This window comes from Notamacropus eugenii, chromosome 2 (genome assembly GCF_028372415.1).
Source record: "Notamacropus eugenii isolate mMacEug1 chromosome 2, mMacEug1.pri_v2, whole genome shotgun sequence".
NCBI lineage: Eukaryota > Metazoa > Chordata > Mammalia > Diprotodontia > Macropodidae > Notamacropus > Notamacropus eugenii.
Window position 1 is genome coordinate 527,505,773 of NC_092873.1, and position 18,193 is coordinate 527,523,965.

An 18,193-nucleotide genomic window follows, 5' to 3' on the forward strand; every position below is an offset into this window, starting at 1 on the left:
AACTTAAGTCTTTTTTTAAATATACTTTTATTTTGTTAAATATTTCCCAATTATGTGTAAAAAATTTTTAACATTCACTTTAAAAAATTTTTGAGCTCTCAAATTCTATCCCACCCATTGTAAATGCAAACAGTATAATATTGATTGTACATATGAAGTCATGCAAAACATTTCCATAATAGCTATGTCTGCTGCTTTTTCTTAAGGGATCCTTGAGCCTAAATGATAAATGACTTTCTCAGGGTCATATAGTCTTTACTGGGACTTGGACCCAGGTCTTCTTGTTATAAGAAAGGTTTTTAACCTGTCAAACAAGTCACCTTCTTTTCTGTCACTATTTTTCACCTGAGAGGGAAAAAAAGGCTTTACTACCAGGATTCGTGTGTAGTTACATAACGCTGTTGATGAAATCATTTCTTCTCATTTTAAATGTACAGAGCTGTAATTATTGGTGGCAGGCGTAGATTTTGCACTGGGAGTATAGACAGGTACCAGTACCTAATGTGACATCATTAACCTTCAGAAATGCTGAGTGATACGGCACTTGGCTTCACATTTTAAATATAAAAGAGAAAAAGAAACGTCATGGAATTTTAGCTTCAAGGTTATTACAGTATTCACCCCAAATTCTGTTTTATATGAGAATTTGTTTGTCTTCTGTTTAAGCATTACCTCTGTGAAGTTCAGATCTTAAAAGTGTTTCGGGTTTTAAATTAAGAGACCATTCAAATTAAATTTGGTAAATCTGGTCATTTCAAATTAAATGATATATCGTATTCACAAATCTCATTAATTCACCCATCTGACAGTTAAGTTTTATTTAGTTTTATAGCAGCATGTTAAATGGGTCACTACTATAAGATGGCTCATTATACAAATCTAGATACTCCACTCCTCATGTGACCCCACAAAGGACTCGAGGAAAGCCTGGTTCAGTCACTCAGGTGTTCAGCCTAACTCTCTGCTCTGCCTCAGGAAGCCCAAGGGGCATACAATAGGTCTATCGGTACATCTGTCTTGGGTGACCACTAATGAGGGTGGACAGACTAGGTGCTGGGCCCAGAATTAAATAGAAGAAGGAAAAGTAGGCTGGGCTACTGTAGGAAATGGTGCTGTCCTCTTAGGGACTCCCTTTGAAGAATTTGTTGAAGGAGACAGCCAAGAGACCCAAGATGAAAGGATATGAGTGGGTTGTGATTTGAACCATTGGAAGAGAGTGCCGACGTGGGAGAGATCGCCGACTCCCAAAGTAGTATCGTGTGTAGCAGGCATTTATGTTTCTCAGAACTCAAATGTTTGTCATTTTGTTTACAAACTTACATCACAGGCACTTCATCAAAAAGAACACACAAAAGGGAAGTTCCAGGCAAAAAAGTTTTTAGAAACAAAGATATGCTAGAACCCCTTATGGAGCAGTTCTGTCTAGCCTGAGATGCCCTCATTTAATGGAGAAAGGGCCAGGAGGCCTTTCTTCAGCCAGGTGCTTTGCCCACAGTCACCCACTTGCCATGTTACAGGATCCTAGGTCTAGAACTGGCAAGAGGGGTCTCTGAGGCCATCTCATCCAACACCCTCATTTTACAACTGTGGAAACTGAAGCCCAGGGAGTGTGACTCCGAGGTCACATAGCTAGCCCATTATCCCAGGCTCCAAGTCTCCTTTCCACAGCCACACTGGTTCCTAGCATTAGACCCTCTAGCAAACTAGAGCTCCAGTGCAAAGAGGGCATTTGTCCCACATCTGTTCTGTTGGTTCTCAACAAAGCTAGTAATGCGAAGCTGATTAAAAACCTTCCATACCCACTTTTTGCTGCCTTTATCTCACAGCTGATTCCAGCCCTGAAAGATAGTGACCTGAGAGATAGCCCCAATCTCAGATAAGGAAATTGAGCCTCAGGAAGGCCCCACCCATTCCATAATGAATTTGCAAATACCATAGAATTTATTGGAGTTTATTTACACTTCCATAGTCTTGTAGCCATTTTACAAACCCTGTTAAGCAGTCATCCCCCCCATAATTTGATGCCTATACTTTATTCCGTATTTAACATCTGCAAACCCATGTCTGTGTGATTGTTACACTTTTCTCTTCTACCAAAGGGCTATTTCAAGAAAATTATGATGGAGGGGAGGTGTCATTGATTATTCCCAAAGTATTTCTTTCAAGTTTCTGCTTTATCCAAAACACCAATTTCTTATTAAGCTTGAGCTGCTTGGAAAGTTACTAAAAAGAAGAACATCCATAATTGGCTTCTTTCTGTGGATAACAGCCCTGAGACCGGAGAGAGATAAGCAGGCAAAGCCTAATGCATGTACATATTGATTTGTTTTTTAAAACATTGGACAGTATGACAATAATTGGTGTGATGGTTAAATTTATTTTCAGCTAGAAATGCAGGGCTCTCCTGAAAATACCTCGAAGTACCTGGGTGTCTTTTTATAATTATTTCAGTAAGTAACTTTCTCTACTACCCCCATGTGCCTTGAAGGTGCAGGTCTTGACTGTTTTGGAAGAGGAGCCTTCTTCCCAATGAGAACAGTTGTATGGCATGCACACAGCTAGGTGTCCTGGCAGAGCAACGGTAGGCTTTTATAGCCAGGAGACCTGAGTTCAAATTCTGCCTCACACAAATGTGGTTCTGGGACTTTCTCTTTTTCATCTGTAAATGAGGGCAGCAGTGAGAGCCCCTCACTCCTAAGGTTGTGAGGATGGGGTGAGTTCATATGTACAGCAGCCTATATACACCTGTCTATAATTTGTGATGTGGCATCAGAGGCCAAATCCCTTGATGGGAGGAGCTTTGAGGAACCACCTGAAGTTCATAGGTGGCTGTTGTTGACCTGAGCAGCTCCGCTCATCTTAGCCAGGTTGTAGGTCACGTCCCTGTTTGGGGGCCAGTGCTTACCTCTTCAGAGCTTGGCAGTGTGACTCCATGGGAAAACTCTGAAGACTTGGACTCAGACCATTCCCCAGCTGGGGGTCCTGGGCAAGGCACTCCTGGCCTTTCCTCATCTGTAAAATTGGGTGGGGTTGCCTCCTAAGGGCTCTTCCAGGTTGAAATCCACCATCCTATTTTCATCCCTCTCCTGGCCATCCTTAGCCCTTTCCCAAAGAGAATTCTTTTGCAAAATACAGTTTTTAATTTGAAATTGACTATGGTTTTCTTATTAACACTAATACAGAATTCATAGACTATAAGTTGAAGGTGGTGGTTCTGCTATTAATATTTTGTATTCATTTTTCCTAATCCAAAGCTGATAACAAATGCAAAGCAGTAAACATAATCATCTAAGTAGGCGCCTGCTGAAAGATTTCAATTCAGTTGCAAATATCGATTAAAACAGGCAGAAAGACTGGGGCCAGAGAGTGGCTTTAACTGCTCTGCGTGTTGCTGTCCAACATCGTGTGTAAAATGTGTGCGTTTTCTGAAGTATGCTAGGAAATAGGTAAATTTAGATTATAATTCACTTAATGGGCGTAGAAACCAAGGCTAGTAAAATAAACCTAATGGGGGGAGTAGCGATGTATTTATTCTATGACCAAGTTTTCGTTTTTCTCTCTACTTTGTACCAGTTGGCTGTTATTTAAAATACAATATTTGACAATGAGTACTTTTGTCCCCCAGTTGATGAGCCAGAAATCAACCTACCTCTGCTTTTCCTCCAAAATTTGTACATAATATTATGGTTTTAGATTTTAATGTCTTACATTATGCTCATATAATTAAAGGAGTCTGTCTTTGCTTCTTGAATAATCTGAAACAATATTACATTTTGGTCTTAGTTGCTAGACTCAGGAGTTTTTTGTTTTTTTTTTAATTCCTCAAAAATGGTGCGTTTTCCCTCTGCCTGGCTAAATATAGTATCTAGGCTACAATTATATAAGAGATTTTAGTATTTCTTAACCTATTCAGAGCTATGGAAAGAAATGTAATACTCATGTAACATCTTGTCATTTTTTCATTGAGAATAGATCCTATGATATTTGTATTTGTAAGAAAATTTATTTACATATATATGTATCTCTATCTCCAGAAAAATGCTAATTTTTTTCTCTTTCTTTCCCTTAGCCTTCTGTTGAGTCTTCAAGCCCAGGTAAATATTTTTTATCCTGTTTGTTTAACTTTCTCAATATCCTGCATAACATTTAACTAGAACTCAGAGGAATTTGATTGTCCTCTGAATTGCTTTTTTTCTTTCTTTGAGCCTCTTTTTTCTCTTGTTAATATATAGAAACAAATCCTAGCATATTGCCCTTGGTGTGAGAGGTAAGATGAGGCTTCCAGCAATTCAGCCCCTGAATACTTTTGTACATTCTTTATATTCTCCATGTAGTTACAACTATGCTTGAGAGTTTTTGCTAACTAACAATCCAGATTTCTGATGGTTAAAATACTAAAAATATAAAATAGGTTAAGTTGGAACTATGATACATGTAGTGTCAGAGAGACATTTTCATCCCAGAAGAGACGTTTTTAAACTAAGATAGGAGAAAAGGGAAGGCAATCCAGTAATTTAAGGAGTCCGAGATGAGTGCATTGTGGTGGTGTCAGATCTTTTGTAAGTCACTGTGTTCCACTTGAATTGTTCCTGAGCCCCCCTACTCCAATGTACTGAGAGCCCTTCTCCCCCTCCTGACTTGCAGCTGCGTAAGGATTCCTACACTTAGCTCTTCTGTAATCAGAAGTGAAAATTTGGAAAGATATTGCACCACTCATCACTCCACATTCCCTAAGGAAAGAGTAGAACCTGAAGTGGGTGAAGTAAGAAAATTCAAGATGCTCCTTATTGTTCCTTTGTCCCACTCTTGACGGCTGCTCTAATCAGTACCTGCAGTTATCTACAAGTTACATCCCTCCCAGTCCTTTGCTCATGGCTTGTTTGGGTGGTAGGGCTAATGTTGGACCCTTAAACCTCGGCCAGCCAAGTGCTAGCTCTAGCACTGGGACCCTGGTGGCGCAGCTGAGTCTGAGGGGAGAAGTGCATCCCCATCAGAGCAGTTGGCCCTTGCTGCTCCCAGAGATGGAGTAAGGAGTGTGAAGATGGATTGGGGAACACAGCATCATGGCACATCTTTGTGTCCCCACTGTCATGAAGTCGACTCCAGTGTTGCCTGGCCCTTCTGTTGTAGAGAGCAGGGTTTCCCTTAAAGCTAGTGCTGGAAATATTGAGGGAGGCCAGAGCTGGTCCTTTACCTGCTAGAGAACCAGAGTCAGGCCTTTGAGGACAGCATCTCCAGTAGGAGGCCACAGCTAAGATCAAATGAAGGAGGAAGTATATAAAAAGTGAATAAAAGAATATCCAGTGCCCTCCATCACTGGAACAGGGCCCAGGTGAGAAGGGGTCTTGGGATATCACACCATTGGAGGACTGAGAGAAGGAACTAAGGATCTCAGGAGAACACAGTAGGCATTATCAGGACTGTCATTTGGAGAAGAGACTAGACTGCAGAGAGATGGTGGCCTTTGGCTACCCAGGAAGGCCTGTGTGGTCACATGTGGCCATTTTGCTAAATATTCATGTTGCTAGTAATGGTTCTGTGGTTAAGAAAAAGTCATTTCAGAACGCACAAAAGACCTAAATGACATTTTTTATTTTTCAAATGGATTAGATTTGTTCTGTTGGATAGCAGAGGGTAGAAATGAGGAGCATTGGGTGAAGTCCCAGGAGCAAGCTTGAGTTGAGGCACAGTGCCAGGAGGACCATCCTAACAAGGAGTGCTCCTCAAGGCAGATTGGGCTAACTTCCCTTGTTAATAACCTCTCTGGGGAATGTTCACAGGTTAGTGTTGGCACTTCTTGCCCACTTGCCCCTCCTGGTGTGCTGCTGGGGATCCTACAGATCCAACTGCTTTTTTCTTCAGGCTGGATTAAAGCTGAGTTGGTGGCATGCTGATAATCTAGTCTGTTGTGCAGTGATTAGTGATTTTTACTGTAGTATTAAGAGCATTGCAACAGTGGTAATAATAGCTGACATATGTAGCATTTGAAAGTTTGCAAAGTGGTTTTTCCTGGATTATCTTTTTAAACCTCACTACAACTTTGTGAAGTAGGATCCTAGAAATCTTGTCCATTTTTCTCTGCCCTCCCCCATCTTCTTTTCCTAACCTGACTTGGCTAAAGCCATGAACCTATCACCAGTGACTTTGGAACAAGTCTCAGGTCCTCAGGAGGCTCAGGTCCTTAGTCTGGAAAATGGGGCTCCTTCAGTACCACCTAGCTCACCAGGTGCTTGTAAGGACAGTGCTTTGAAAAGACTTTAAAACCCTTTCTAAATGTTGAGTTGTTACTTCTCATAAGTGCAAATGTTAGCTGTTATCATTATCCCATCCTCATCTTCTGGCACTAGTCTGGAAACCTAGCTGTCATTTTTAACATGACCTCAGTGAGAAGATATGTTCTGATCTGACAACACCTAGGCACCCTTGGAACATGGTGCCTGTTTGTTACTTGGGGACTGCCTGTAACTATAAGAAGTGGCCATGTCCTCGTTTTCTTCTGATTAAAAAGTCATTCTCTTATATTGCCTAGGCCCTTTCTGCTGCTCAGGGAGGGACCTGAAGGGCCTTCCTTCCTTGCCAGTCAAATGAAACAGTCATGGGATTTCATGTGTGCCCACCTTCATCCCCTTGTGTTAGGGCAGGTAAGAAACAGGACAGATGGATAAGTAGTTTCTGAGTCAGTATTTGACAGACCCAAGGAATAAGACCTTTCCTGGAGCCTCGCCTGCCTGCCTTTGGGCTAAGAAGGATAAAATGGGGCATTTATTTTTTTAATGGCCCCCCTACTCTGTTCTTTTTCTAATAAATAAGACAAAAGGCAGCTGTACTATGAGACGATTGGAGAGCCATACAAACAACAGTATACGGGGTTTTTCAGCTGATTGGCATTTCTGGCATTCCCTTGTTTAGAAAATCTTTAGGGAATCTAGCTCCTTTTAATAGAGTCATTACACAATTGATCTAGATACCCACTAGTTCGGTGATGGTGGCAAATGGAGAGAACATTAATGCTGGTAATATCTCAAGTATATGCCTGCTGTGGATAGACCCAGGTCCAGCTGAGGGGATAGGCTCACTTTCTAAGCTTGCTTGATCTGGTCTCCTGAGCTGTAACTGGGTGACCCCCTGTGGCACTGAGACAGGCAGGAGTACCCAGACAGGATGGAGTGAATTCATTTATTAGAATGTTTCTCTTTCACTCCTGTAATCTGTCTGAAATTCCCAACAAAATGATGTCAGAACACAGCATCTTGGTTGCATTTACTTTAGTCTTAGTGTTGGTAACATTGTACTTGTTTCTCCAATGAACCGTAAAGGTAAGAGTAAAGCAGTTTGTGTCAGGCTTCTTAAACCTTGCCCACTCCTGACCCCTTCAGATCTTCTTTAACTGTGGCTCACGACCCCATACGCATTTGCTGTGAAGCCATTGTTCTGTCTTTTCCTCTAGACCAAGGATCAGCAATGGCCTTGGGCCATGTCCACTCAGTCAGACTAAGAGTGATGGTTTATATTTTTAAAGAAATTTAAAAATGTAAAAAACTCAAATTTTTGCTGGCCCTCCAAAAGGGGCCGTAGTTTGCAGATCCCCTCCTCTAGATTTTTGGGGTCAGAAATCGAGGGAGTATTTTGTTTTACTCTATTGAAGCTGTTTTCTTGAATTTGTAGGAAATTAAACTTCAAATTATGATTGCTTTTGGCAAGTATGTCATAAGGTGAGGATGTTGTAATAAAGGTTTGAAATATTACCAGATGATGTAAATAACACTTCCCTGGTACAGTGTCACTTTGGGGGGATGAAGTGTTCCATATAAATACATTTTCCCCATAACCTAAGTTTTTATCCATTAAAATACCAGAAGATTTTCATTTTAATGCTTTTGAATGAAATTCTCTCCCAGTGTATTCTTTATTTCCTGTCTTATTAAGCACAGTAACCTGAAGCATGATAAGACTGAAGCTTAAGCTTGCAGTCACTGTAGTACTGCCTCCCACGCTGTTTGCTTGTGACGTTCTAGTTGTCTTCTTTCAATAGTTCCTCCGTCTCCTTATGAGCTGTTACTCCTCCCTATGGTCAGTGTTGCTTCCCTTCTGCTACCTTATTTTCTAAATAGTTGCTTAGATAAGCACCCAGCTCTTCCAGGAGTGTCCAGGGGAATTCATTTTGTGATAGCTTAGCTCCTCACAGACATTTTCAAATACCTTTATCATTTGGAGCTAGAGTTGAGGTTTCTAGAAGGGGGATATTATTGTGATGTAGCTATTTCTCTGTGAAATGATTCTAAGTAGCTCCTTTTCATTTAAACCAATAATATTGGATTAAAATTCATTATCACTCTATTCCAAATGCTGTGAATGGTGAGCTTCCTTTAGTCCATCAGCCTTTTTTGAGGTGAGCACATGATTTTCAGCATATGAGTATATTAGGTACATGGGGACGTTAAACAGGTTGAACCAAAGGTTAATAAATTTTTCCAAGTTCCATGACGCTTGAACTATCTATCGCTGAGGGAGAGCAGATTGATGAATGTGGGTTTCTGTAGTTGTCACCTTAATGCTTTATATGTTGGATTTGAATGTGTAGGTATGATTCAGAATATTTTCAGCACAAAAGACCAAACATCTCTATAATACCATGTTTCAGGAAAGGAGGTCTTTTACAGCCATTGCAACCATAATAGATAAATGGTTATGGAAATGCTTGGCTAGGTGGAGAAAGGATGGGAGTTCACATGATGGGCTCCGTTGAGCCCAAAGGTCTCTTATTCCTTGTAGCATTTAAACACAGGGTCAGTCCCAATGCTAGCTAGTTTTCAGATGATCCTGTCTAGCAAAGACAGTGCTGTTTTCTAACAATAGTTATTTTCAGGTGATTCGGCATTGGCAACACAGCGGCCAGCCTGTCATCAGGGAAGCTCGATGACGTCAGCAGAAGCTGTAGGGCAGAAACTTAGTCTCAGAAGTGAACGGCTTGTTCTACACTAAGGGTCTGAAAGGCACGAAAGCTTCCCTTCTAGCAGTTAGTTCTACATGTTAGAAACAAAGTGATGGAGTTACGGCGCCTGTTTTAACTGGGAAGCTTGGTTCAGTAGAGCTCCCTATTTCCTGACCAGTTTCATGTAGAAATAAATGCAAAAACCTCTATTAAGAATTTACCATGTGCCAAACACTGTGCAAAGACAGCCCCTACCCTTGAGTCGTTCTAAAAGAGGATACGATACACCAAAGGGCAGTGGGATCCAGAGAAGGAACACGTTGGGAAAATTTTGAGGATGGTGAAAGGGAGAAAAGGGACAGCCCTCTTCAGACTTGATTTGATCCCAGTTTCAGACGTGGAGAGCAGGAAGGGTAAGGAGAACCTTCAGGGCCTGCCTGAGATGGTGAGCTGCCCCAGGGTTGGAAATTCAGAAATGAAAGGGTTAAAACTTTGGACATGGATGCTGGTCCAACAGTGGGGAGACTGACTGTCAGGATGGTCTGGGACTAAGGAGGGAGAGGCAGAAAACTGTGGCACCCCTAAAAGTAGGAACAAGCAGAGAACTGTAGGCCCCCAGGATTTATGGGAGACAGTCCAAGAGAAGAGGCAGGGAAGAAAGCCCCCCAATGTCCTATCAAATACTATGCCCTGTGCACGCTTAGATGATGCCTCTGTGAGACCTGGGTCAGGCCTCTCCTTCTTAGCTAGATCTCAGCGTAAGCTGCTGCTGTTTTCAGTCACTGGACATCTTTTCCGTAGGTTGTTTGTGATACTGTGCTAAGCATTGTTGGATTAGGGAGAGCCAGATAAAATGAATCTATTCCACTTTCTCAGGGTTTGGCCATTCATTCCTGGATGGTCAGTGTGGATGCCAACAGCTACAATCTCATTCAGTGACCACACTATTTTTAGCTGCTTTTTGGTGGTGAAGAAAACTCAGAATTTAGTTATAATACATTTTGATTTCATCATTCTAAGGTTGAGTAGAGGCAGTGACCGGAGAGGGAACTGGACTGAGAGGTGGTGTTTCTAACCAGCTGTGCAAGGAATCATCCTCTTCCTTCTCTTTCTTCCTCAGTGGCCTGGGAGACCATCAGATTAAGGACTTTTGCTAGGCCCTGTAGTCTCATGTTAGGAGTATCTGAGGTTAATAAAATCAGTTCAGCAGAAACATCAGAAATAGTTTAATCCTCACCTTCAGAAATAATATTCCTATTTCATAAAACCACAATGTATATTTGCAACACACATCCCACCTTTTCTTTAGAATATATCTAGGATACATGCTAAAGTTGTGATTTTATAATTTTGGTTGCTGTTGAAATTACTTTGCTGCTTGAATGACCCTTGGAGATCCATCCATTTGTAGCAGCTCAGACCTTCTGTTTGCCTGGTGAAAGTCCTGTGCAGCTCTGGGGTCTGCTTCCTTCCGGTTGTACATGGGAACACTGACATACTCAAGGTCACACTAGCCATGAGGACAAGGCCAGGCTGAGAACTGATTGTCTTTTCCACCCGTCCTATCCCACACTGCCCCCAACAGAAACTTCCTTTGCCTCAGACCCAGCCCCTCTTTTTTAATGTTGTCTCTCACATGTACCTGATTTAATTTACCAAGAACTTTTAAAATATTCTTTGCCAGGAGGTTCAGCAACGTCAGATGACCATGAATTTGATCCATCAGCTGACATGCTGGTTCATGATTTTGATGATGAACGGACACTAGAAGAAGAAGAAATGATGGAAGGAGAAACAAACTTCAGTTCTGAAATAGAGGATCTTGCGAGGGTAAATTACCTTACGGGCTGGTTCATGTATAGAGATTAGCATCTTCGGTTTTGCAAGCATTCGGTTGGGGATTTCCCTGTTTGTATGCGTGAGATAGGTGAGTTTGCATGGACAGTGAGGGGAGACCTTTTGAGATGAGATGAAAAAAGAAAATGGGGTGAAGGATGGAAGAGCAGAAGGTGACCTCTTTGAAATGTCAGCTCTAATATTTTTTGTTTAAGTTTCAAATTAATATCCATTTGAATTAAGTAATCAGCTCTGCTCTAAACTCTGCCAAGACCAGATCAGAATTGAGCACAAGCCACACTTGAGATTATAGAAGGAAACAGTAGCCAAATGGAGTCAAAATTACTCCCATTTACAGAGTTCGTGGGGAGTGGATGGGCAGTGTTTATTGAAAAAAAGATTGAGCAATGTTTGTAGTGTGTGAAGTAATCATTTGCAGGGGAAAGTTTGACTTTGGCCTTGTACACAGCATGTAGATTTAGGTTTAGGATTGACTTTGGAGGCCATTTTTCTAATCTTCTCTTTTTACAGATTAGGAAACACAGGGCCTAGGAAAGAGGTTGCCCAAGTAGTAAGTGACCAAGGTGAGATTTGAGGTGTTCTCAGACTTCACAGGGAAATAACTTTTGCACTGTTTATTTTCCGAGTCAATTTGAGGAGCTATTTCCTGAAAGTCCATTTGCTTATCCAAAAACCTGGTTCCTTTGGGGTGGGGAGGTGGAGATAGTCAGAGATTATGTCTGGCTGCCTTCATTTCATAGGCGTCATAGTTGCATAGAGCACCAGCCACGTTTCATTGTTATAGATCTTGAAAAAATAAAATCTGTTTTTAGTTCATTTTGGTCTTAGTGGAATTTTAAAATACCCTTCAGGAATTAAGGATTTTTTTTTTTTAAAGAAAAAAATTTTTTTTCAGATGAAAATAAAAGCCCATCTATTTCCAGCCCAACTCTGAAACAGTTCAGGAAAGAGCTGTTCTATAAAAGTATACTGTTGGGAAAGCTAATGAGCCTAATAATGATAACTTATTTGGATGACCCACACAGTCGGAGAGTAGGGCTGAAAGTTGATTTCGTTCTCTACAACCATCACCTCAGAGACTTCTGAAAGGGGTTACAAAAACTGGTGAGATTTGATCAGTTTTGTATGTCCTGTTACATAGTCCCTGCCTCAGAGGGCTTCCCCAATATGATGACAGAAGGTGGGAGTGGAAATAATTTTAGATGGTAAATCCCACTTTAAAATGGAGGGGGAAGGAAAGAAAATGTGAAAGACCTAGTCACATAAATTTGGAAAGTGATAATAGTAATCCCACATTTCATATTATTTCAAAATATAATTTATTTCATTCAATATATATATATGTAACTACATTTACCAGCAGTTTTCCACACAGTCAGTTTTATGCATTCACTTCTTTCTTTTCTTTCCCATATTTTTAAAAATTTTCATTAATATTTCCAAATGACCCATCCCACAAGTCCTTCCTAGGAGAAGAAGATTCTGGAGAGGAGGATGGCAGAATCCACGGACAGGAAGAGACAGCGTGGTCTGACCTTGACATACACTTCTCTTGACCCAAACATAGGGCATCTTACCATTGTTTTGCCTTTCCTATCTGGGTCACCAGACCACCAAAGCAGGAGGTCTTCACCTGGAATCCAGGAACTTTTTCTTTTTAATTTTGATAACAATTTCCTGCATAGACACTGCTTAAAAGCTTTACAGTCACGGTTCTGTGAAGGAATCCCAAAGTAAAGGCTTCAGCAAAAGGAGAACACTGGTGTTCTGGATTGAGCAGTAGCCAAAGTTGTAGGTTCTCCTTTTTCCACATACGAAATTGTGCTTCTGGTGGAGTGTGGATTTGGAAGACCCCTCAAGGCCATCTGGTCCAACCTTCTTATTTTCTGTAGGTCAGAAGTAAAGACCAGAGTGGTGACTTCCTGCCCAGTGTCAGATGACGGCAAAGTTAGGATTTCAAACCTGAATCTTAACGCTCCAAACAATTAATTTAATTCAGATTCTGTTTATGGAAGTATCTTTTATATTACTGAAAAAGCAGCCAGGTGCTCAGTAGTTCAGTGTCGAGTCTGAAGTCAAGAAGACTCATCTTCTTAAGTCCAGATCCAGCCTCTGACACATACCGGCTGTGTGACCCTGGTCGTTTGCTTCAGTTCTCTCATCAGTAAGATGAGCTGGGGAAGGAAGTGGCGAATCACCCCCGTATCTGTGAGAAAACCCCAAAGGGTTCAGAGAGTTGGAGAGAAGGGAAATCAGCTGAATGGCAACAATAAGAATAAGACTGAGAGAGCCATTTTTTCTTTTAAAAATATGAACAATTAAATTTTTGCTTTGTGAATATAGGCTCTAACATATAAGAAAAATAGAAGTACTTTAGAATGAGAAGAATTCTTAGAAAAGTTTTATCTTTTATTTCTTTACTTCTTTGAAATGGATTCTCCTTGTGATCCTGGCAGAACTCTGGTGCCAAAATACGTATGTCTGTCCAAGTAGTAATAGTATATTCTGTGATTTTAAGTATATTCATTATGAATTTTGAAATGGTTGAGATGAAAGATGTGATCTTTGGCAGAAGAAACACAGTGTAGATAATTATATTTGTCTCTGAATTACAGATTTTAGCTCTAACAAACCTAATTTTAAGGAATAAAATGGACATTTAATGTTTTTTAAAGGATGATTTTTACATAAAGTGGATTTTGTCAGTGTCACTTAATACTATAGTCTTATAGTTAATCATTTCACCTCCATGATCTTATGATCCTCACAATACAGGGCACAAGTATTGTCCCCTTCACAAAAGGAGACAGACCCAGAGAGCTCAGTGACTCCTGCAGCCTGTTACTGCACTGTGGCCACTGCACAATTGCATTGAGAGATTCGGTTTTCTTAATGCTAGGTTTTTCTTTGTAATGGTCATTACTAGAAATGGCTTATAGTACAAAAGAAAAGAAGGAAAGAGCCAGGAGCAATGGGATCTCCTTTGTAGTTACGTCTTTGGATATCACCATGCCAGCCCATTGGTAGAGAGGAAGAAGGGTGACAGATTGGGTGACGTGTGGCATTTCTGTGGCCAGAACAATATCTTTCTCACTGTTATAGCACTGACTGGCTTTTTAGCCTAAATCGATTTGGTAGTTTGGGCTCTGCATACATGGAACCTCCTCATATTGCTCTTCAGCCTGGAACCATTCTGTTGTGTGAATTAGCAAGCAGGCATCTCAGCGGGGTCTGGGGAGCTCATGTTTTGTTATGCTTCTGTTCATCGTACAGTATTTGAGCTGTGTTTATGAACAGTTTTTGCCTAAATTCTGTGGGGGATAAGTTTACAAAAAATGTTGAAACATTTGTAAAATTGTAGTGAGTTTTTTGTTGTTGTTAAAAATGCATAAAGCTTTATTTACTCTTTTCAGATTTTGAAAATTAGGTTCCTAATAAAACTGGTGTACATGTTGAGCTTTTCCAAAGCATAATTTGCTAATTCAGTTGGAATCTTTCTAGTTTCCATGGCTGTCTTAGTTGAATTCGTTTTCAAAATGTAAAGTTCTAGAACATTAACTGAAACTAACACTTTCATTACCTAACAAAAAATAAATGAAAGTCTCATTTATTTCTCCATCTGAAACTTAGCAGGTTCCCCCAAGTGACCAAGGACAGCGCACATTTCTCTGTCACCCTTCGCAGTTTGCATAGGTCTTGTGACACATTCTCTTGATGCATCTGATTTTGATTTCTGCTTCTGAGTAGGATGTCAAGTGACCTAACTCTGGGTTATGGGAAGAGCCCTCAACATCCATTTCTTGAGGAAAGGTTACAATGATACAAGTATGGTTTTTTCCATGGCAGGAAAACTAAAAATCCCATTCAGTATATTCTTGAAATTATCAGTGTACTCAGATGGACAGTAGCATAACGGATGGCGGCTGCTTGGAGGGCATGACCCTGTGGGTGAGAGGTCCCTGGGATGCACATTAATGCGCCTATAACAATTAGAGAGTTACCTGGTCTCTGTCTTACAAATGGCCATTTGCCTCATAGTCAAAGATATGTATACATACGTATGTACTTAATGTTTCTGGTTCTAAGCATTTACCCACCTCTCGCTGCCATGCTTGAACAGCCTTGAGTGAGCTGAACTCTGGATGATGTTTAAGATGTAAATGACGCCCCCCCCCCCCCCCCAGATAAACTTGCCTTACAGTGAATCATTTCACAAAATACAGCTTGACAAAGTGGTAGGGGCCCTGGACAGGCAGCCCGGCCCATTGTAGAGTACTGCCCTAGCTGAACCATTCTTGCCTTTGTCCCTCCACATCCAATCCATCATCAAAGTCCTACTGATCCTTTCTCTGCAGCATGGTGGTGTGGAGTCTGGGCGATGAGAGAACACTCAGCTAGGAGTTAGGAATCCTGGCTTGTGGTCCTGGTTCTGCCACTTACCATCTCAGACCTGAGTCAAAGGTCAGCTTGATTTGACCAGGCGACTTCCAAGATCATTTTGGATTCTACTTCTTCAACATAAACTAGCACAGTTATCTCCCTGCAGACTGATAGAAGCAGCCTAGGACCCAAGGCCCTATGGAAGCCATCTGTGTGGCAGCAAGACCCAAAAACCTCACCAGCTGCTAGCTAGTTGCCACCAGTGAACAAGAATGCAAATCTAGACACCATAGCAGGACTTCCTAAGGGACAGACAGAATCCAGATGTGCCAAGTGGGTCGGCCCACCCACCATTCCAAGTGTTCAGCCCTGTAGAGAACTGACTTGGCTGGTAGCTTTGGAGGAATCTCCATTAGTGCACGACCACCACAGCCCTAGCTACTGAAGATCCCAAAGAGCTTGGTACATCAGAAATCAGTGGGGTTTTACCAATAGAAATAGCACTATAGCAGAAGCTCTTTACCTCTGCTCTTTTCTATATTCACCAAAGCCTAGTTTGGTCCCATAGCCTGGAACTTTGTGCCTAGATTCTTGTTTTCTTTCCCTACAAATGTGTCCTTAAGTTTTATAAGTGGATTCTTTCTTCCTGCGTAGATTATACTGTGCAAGGGCAGGGGCTAAGGCCTTCTGATTCTTCTGTGCCCTCACCACTCGAACCAGAACCAGCTACAGAGTTTCTCATGAAGAAATCTTGACAATTAACTATCTGACATAGACTTGTACATTAAAAAAAAAAAGTAGTCCTATAGTGAGATCATTATTTAGCATCTTATTCTAAGTAATTAGAATTACTAGTGAATTTTCTAGAATAATTCTAACTGTATTTAAATGTATTTCCCAAAGCTTGCAAAAATATTTGGGGTTTGGAGATTTGCACATTAAGGCAGCCCCTCTAACTTTCACCTCTTATGTAAGATTAAAATTTGAAACAAAAATGTTGTATCATGTGGCCTCATGAAATGTGGATTCAGCTGTTAACTTTGTGGAATGTTCTGCAGGAAGGCGATATGCCAATTCACGAGCTCCTCAGCCTTTATGGCTACGACAGTGCTGTCCGGCTGCCTGAGGAAGAGGAGGACGAGGAGGAAGAGGAAGGGGAGGATGATGAAGATGTTGACAATGATGACAACAGTGGATGTAGTGGAGAAAACAAAGTGAGTAAATGTGTTGGAAGTGATGGATTTTTGGGTCCATCTTAGGCTGTGCCAAATGCTCAATGTTAAATTAAGAATTAATTCAGTGAGCAGAGCCTTAGCATAAACTTCTATGTACTTGGAGAACTTGATAACTGAAGAAATGACCCTCAGTGCCTGGGGTGTGTCAGTGAGAATGACTGGCTTCAGCTCAGTGTGTCACGTGTTGGCACTTGGTGCTTGGGAGCAGTGATGGACAGACCATGCTGGGCTACCTGGCCATGCTCTACAGGCACCTAGGCCACATCGCCTTTCTTCCCCTGCCCTTGCCCTTCAGGAAGACTACAAGTTCTGTCATCCTCATGGATAGTGTTTGTTTCCTCACCAGGAATTTCCTCTACTGATCATGACAGTACAGATCTTAACCCTCTCCCTCAGTTCCCCTTCCGTGCCCTTTTTTTTTTTAAAAAAAGATGAGCAAACAAGAGCTGGTTTCACTTGCCCAGGGTTACCCAGGAAGAAAGGAAGATGCAGCCACAACTAGGACTTGAAGCCGAGTCTTTGGAAACCTCTTGACTTTTTGCTATTTGGCCTCCACATTAAACAGCACATCTGGAGGGCATGTGTAACTGGCACTGGGCTGAGCTCCCTGGGTGCTTCAGAAGGACTTTCCGTTTCTATTTTCCTTGTAAACTCTAGGACAAAGAAACTCGAGGCTGTTTTGAAAACTACAGGCCCTCAGTAATGTCTGCTAAACTGTTGACTCTGCTTCCAAGGAGCTTGCAGCCTCACACCAGTGTGGACAGTGCCCACTGAGAGCCTGAATGAGGCAGGAGTTGGGATCTGTCTGAGCCTCACTCTCCTCATCTTTGTTTTCTGAAGAGGGGTGATGATAGCACCTGTTTATGAAGTGGACACGAGTCATCCCAATGACCTTCTCTCCCAATTGTTGCTGAGGTCTGTCATGTCTGCGTCGGCACCATCTCTTATATATGGCCCCTTCTCCTGTGATGCTGCCACTGCCCTGACAGAGGTCTTCATCACTGTGTCCCTGCACTGTTGAAGTAGCTGCTAGTTGACAGCCTTGATCTTCTCCAAGAATAGGTCTTATCACGTCACCCCTTGTCATCAGTAAGCTAAAGTACCTCCCCGTTGCCTTTAAGATCAAAAATGAACTGCATTTGTATTTTAAAGCCCTCCATGACCTGGCTCCTCCCTTTCCAGTCTTCTTATACCACACTTGCAAACATGACTCAGTCTCCCAACTCTGGACATTTTCCCAGACTGTCCCCTGTGCTTGGGGTTCTCTTTCTCCATCTCCATCTCCTGGCTTCCCTGGCTCCTTGAGGTCCCAAGTGCAATCCCACCTTCTGCAGAAAGCCTTTCCCAAGCCTTTCCTAATGCTGGGGCCGTCTTTCTGGGCTTACCCCAATATATCCTGTTTGTGTCTTGTATTCTGCCTATCATCGTACTCCCAGGGCTTGGCACGTAGGAGGTACATACTAAATGTTTCTTGACTTGATCGTGGTACCCATTGAACTTCATTATCTGCAGTTTCCCAAAGAGAGGATCTTGAACTAGTTCTTCAAATGCAACATTTCTCTTACTAGGTTTAAAAATGATGGACTCTGCTGAGTTAAATTGAAAGAAGAGGCTTCCCAAGTCATCTTATTCTAACAGAAAGGGTCCTGGGAAAATTTAGTGACAAGAGTACAGCTTTAAGAGTCAGAAAATGTCACCTTTGGCCTGGCCTCCTGTCTTGCTCAATTATGTGAATTTTTTCTACATTTTCTTCTTTAAGATGGGTTAGACAATATGGCATCTCTTCCAA

General features: G+C 41.6%; 1 protein-coding gene across 5 annotated transcripts in view; it reads left to right on the forward strand.

The window, feature by feature from the left end:
* The window catches only part of MIER1 (MIER1 transcriptional regulator), a 64,457-nt gene that overhangs the window by 6,267 nt on the left and 39,997 nt on the right, over positions 1 to 18,193 (forward strand). For all 5 annotated transcript variants that reach the window (XM_072649778.1, XM_072649781.1, XM_072649782.1 and 2 more), the window contains 3 exons: positions 4,070 to 4,094; positions 10,617 to 10,762; positions 16,228 to 16,383. In XM_072649778.1, coding sequence (XP_072505879.1) covers positions 4,070 to 4,094; positions 10,617 to 10,762; positions 16,228 to 16,383 — 327 coding nt within the window. The remainder of the gene's footprint in view (positions 1 to 4,069; positions 4,095 to 10,616; positions 10,763 to 16,227; positions 16,384 to 18,193) is intronic.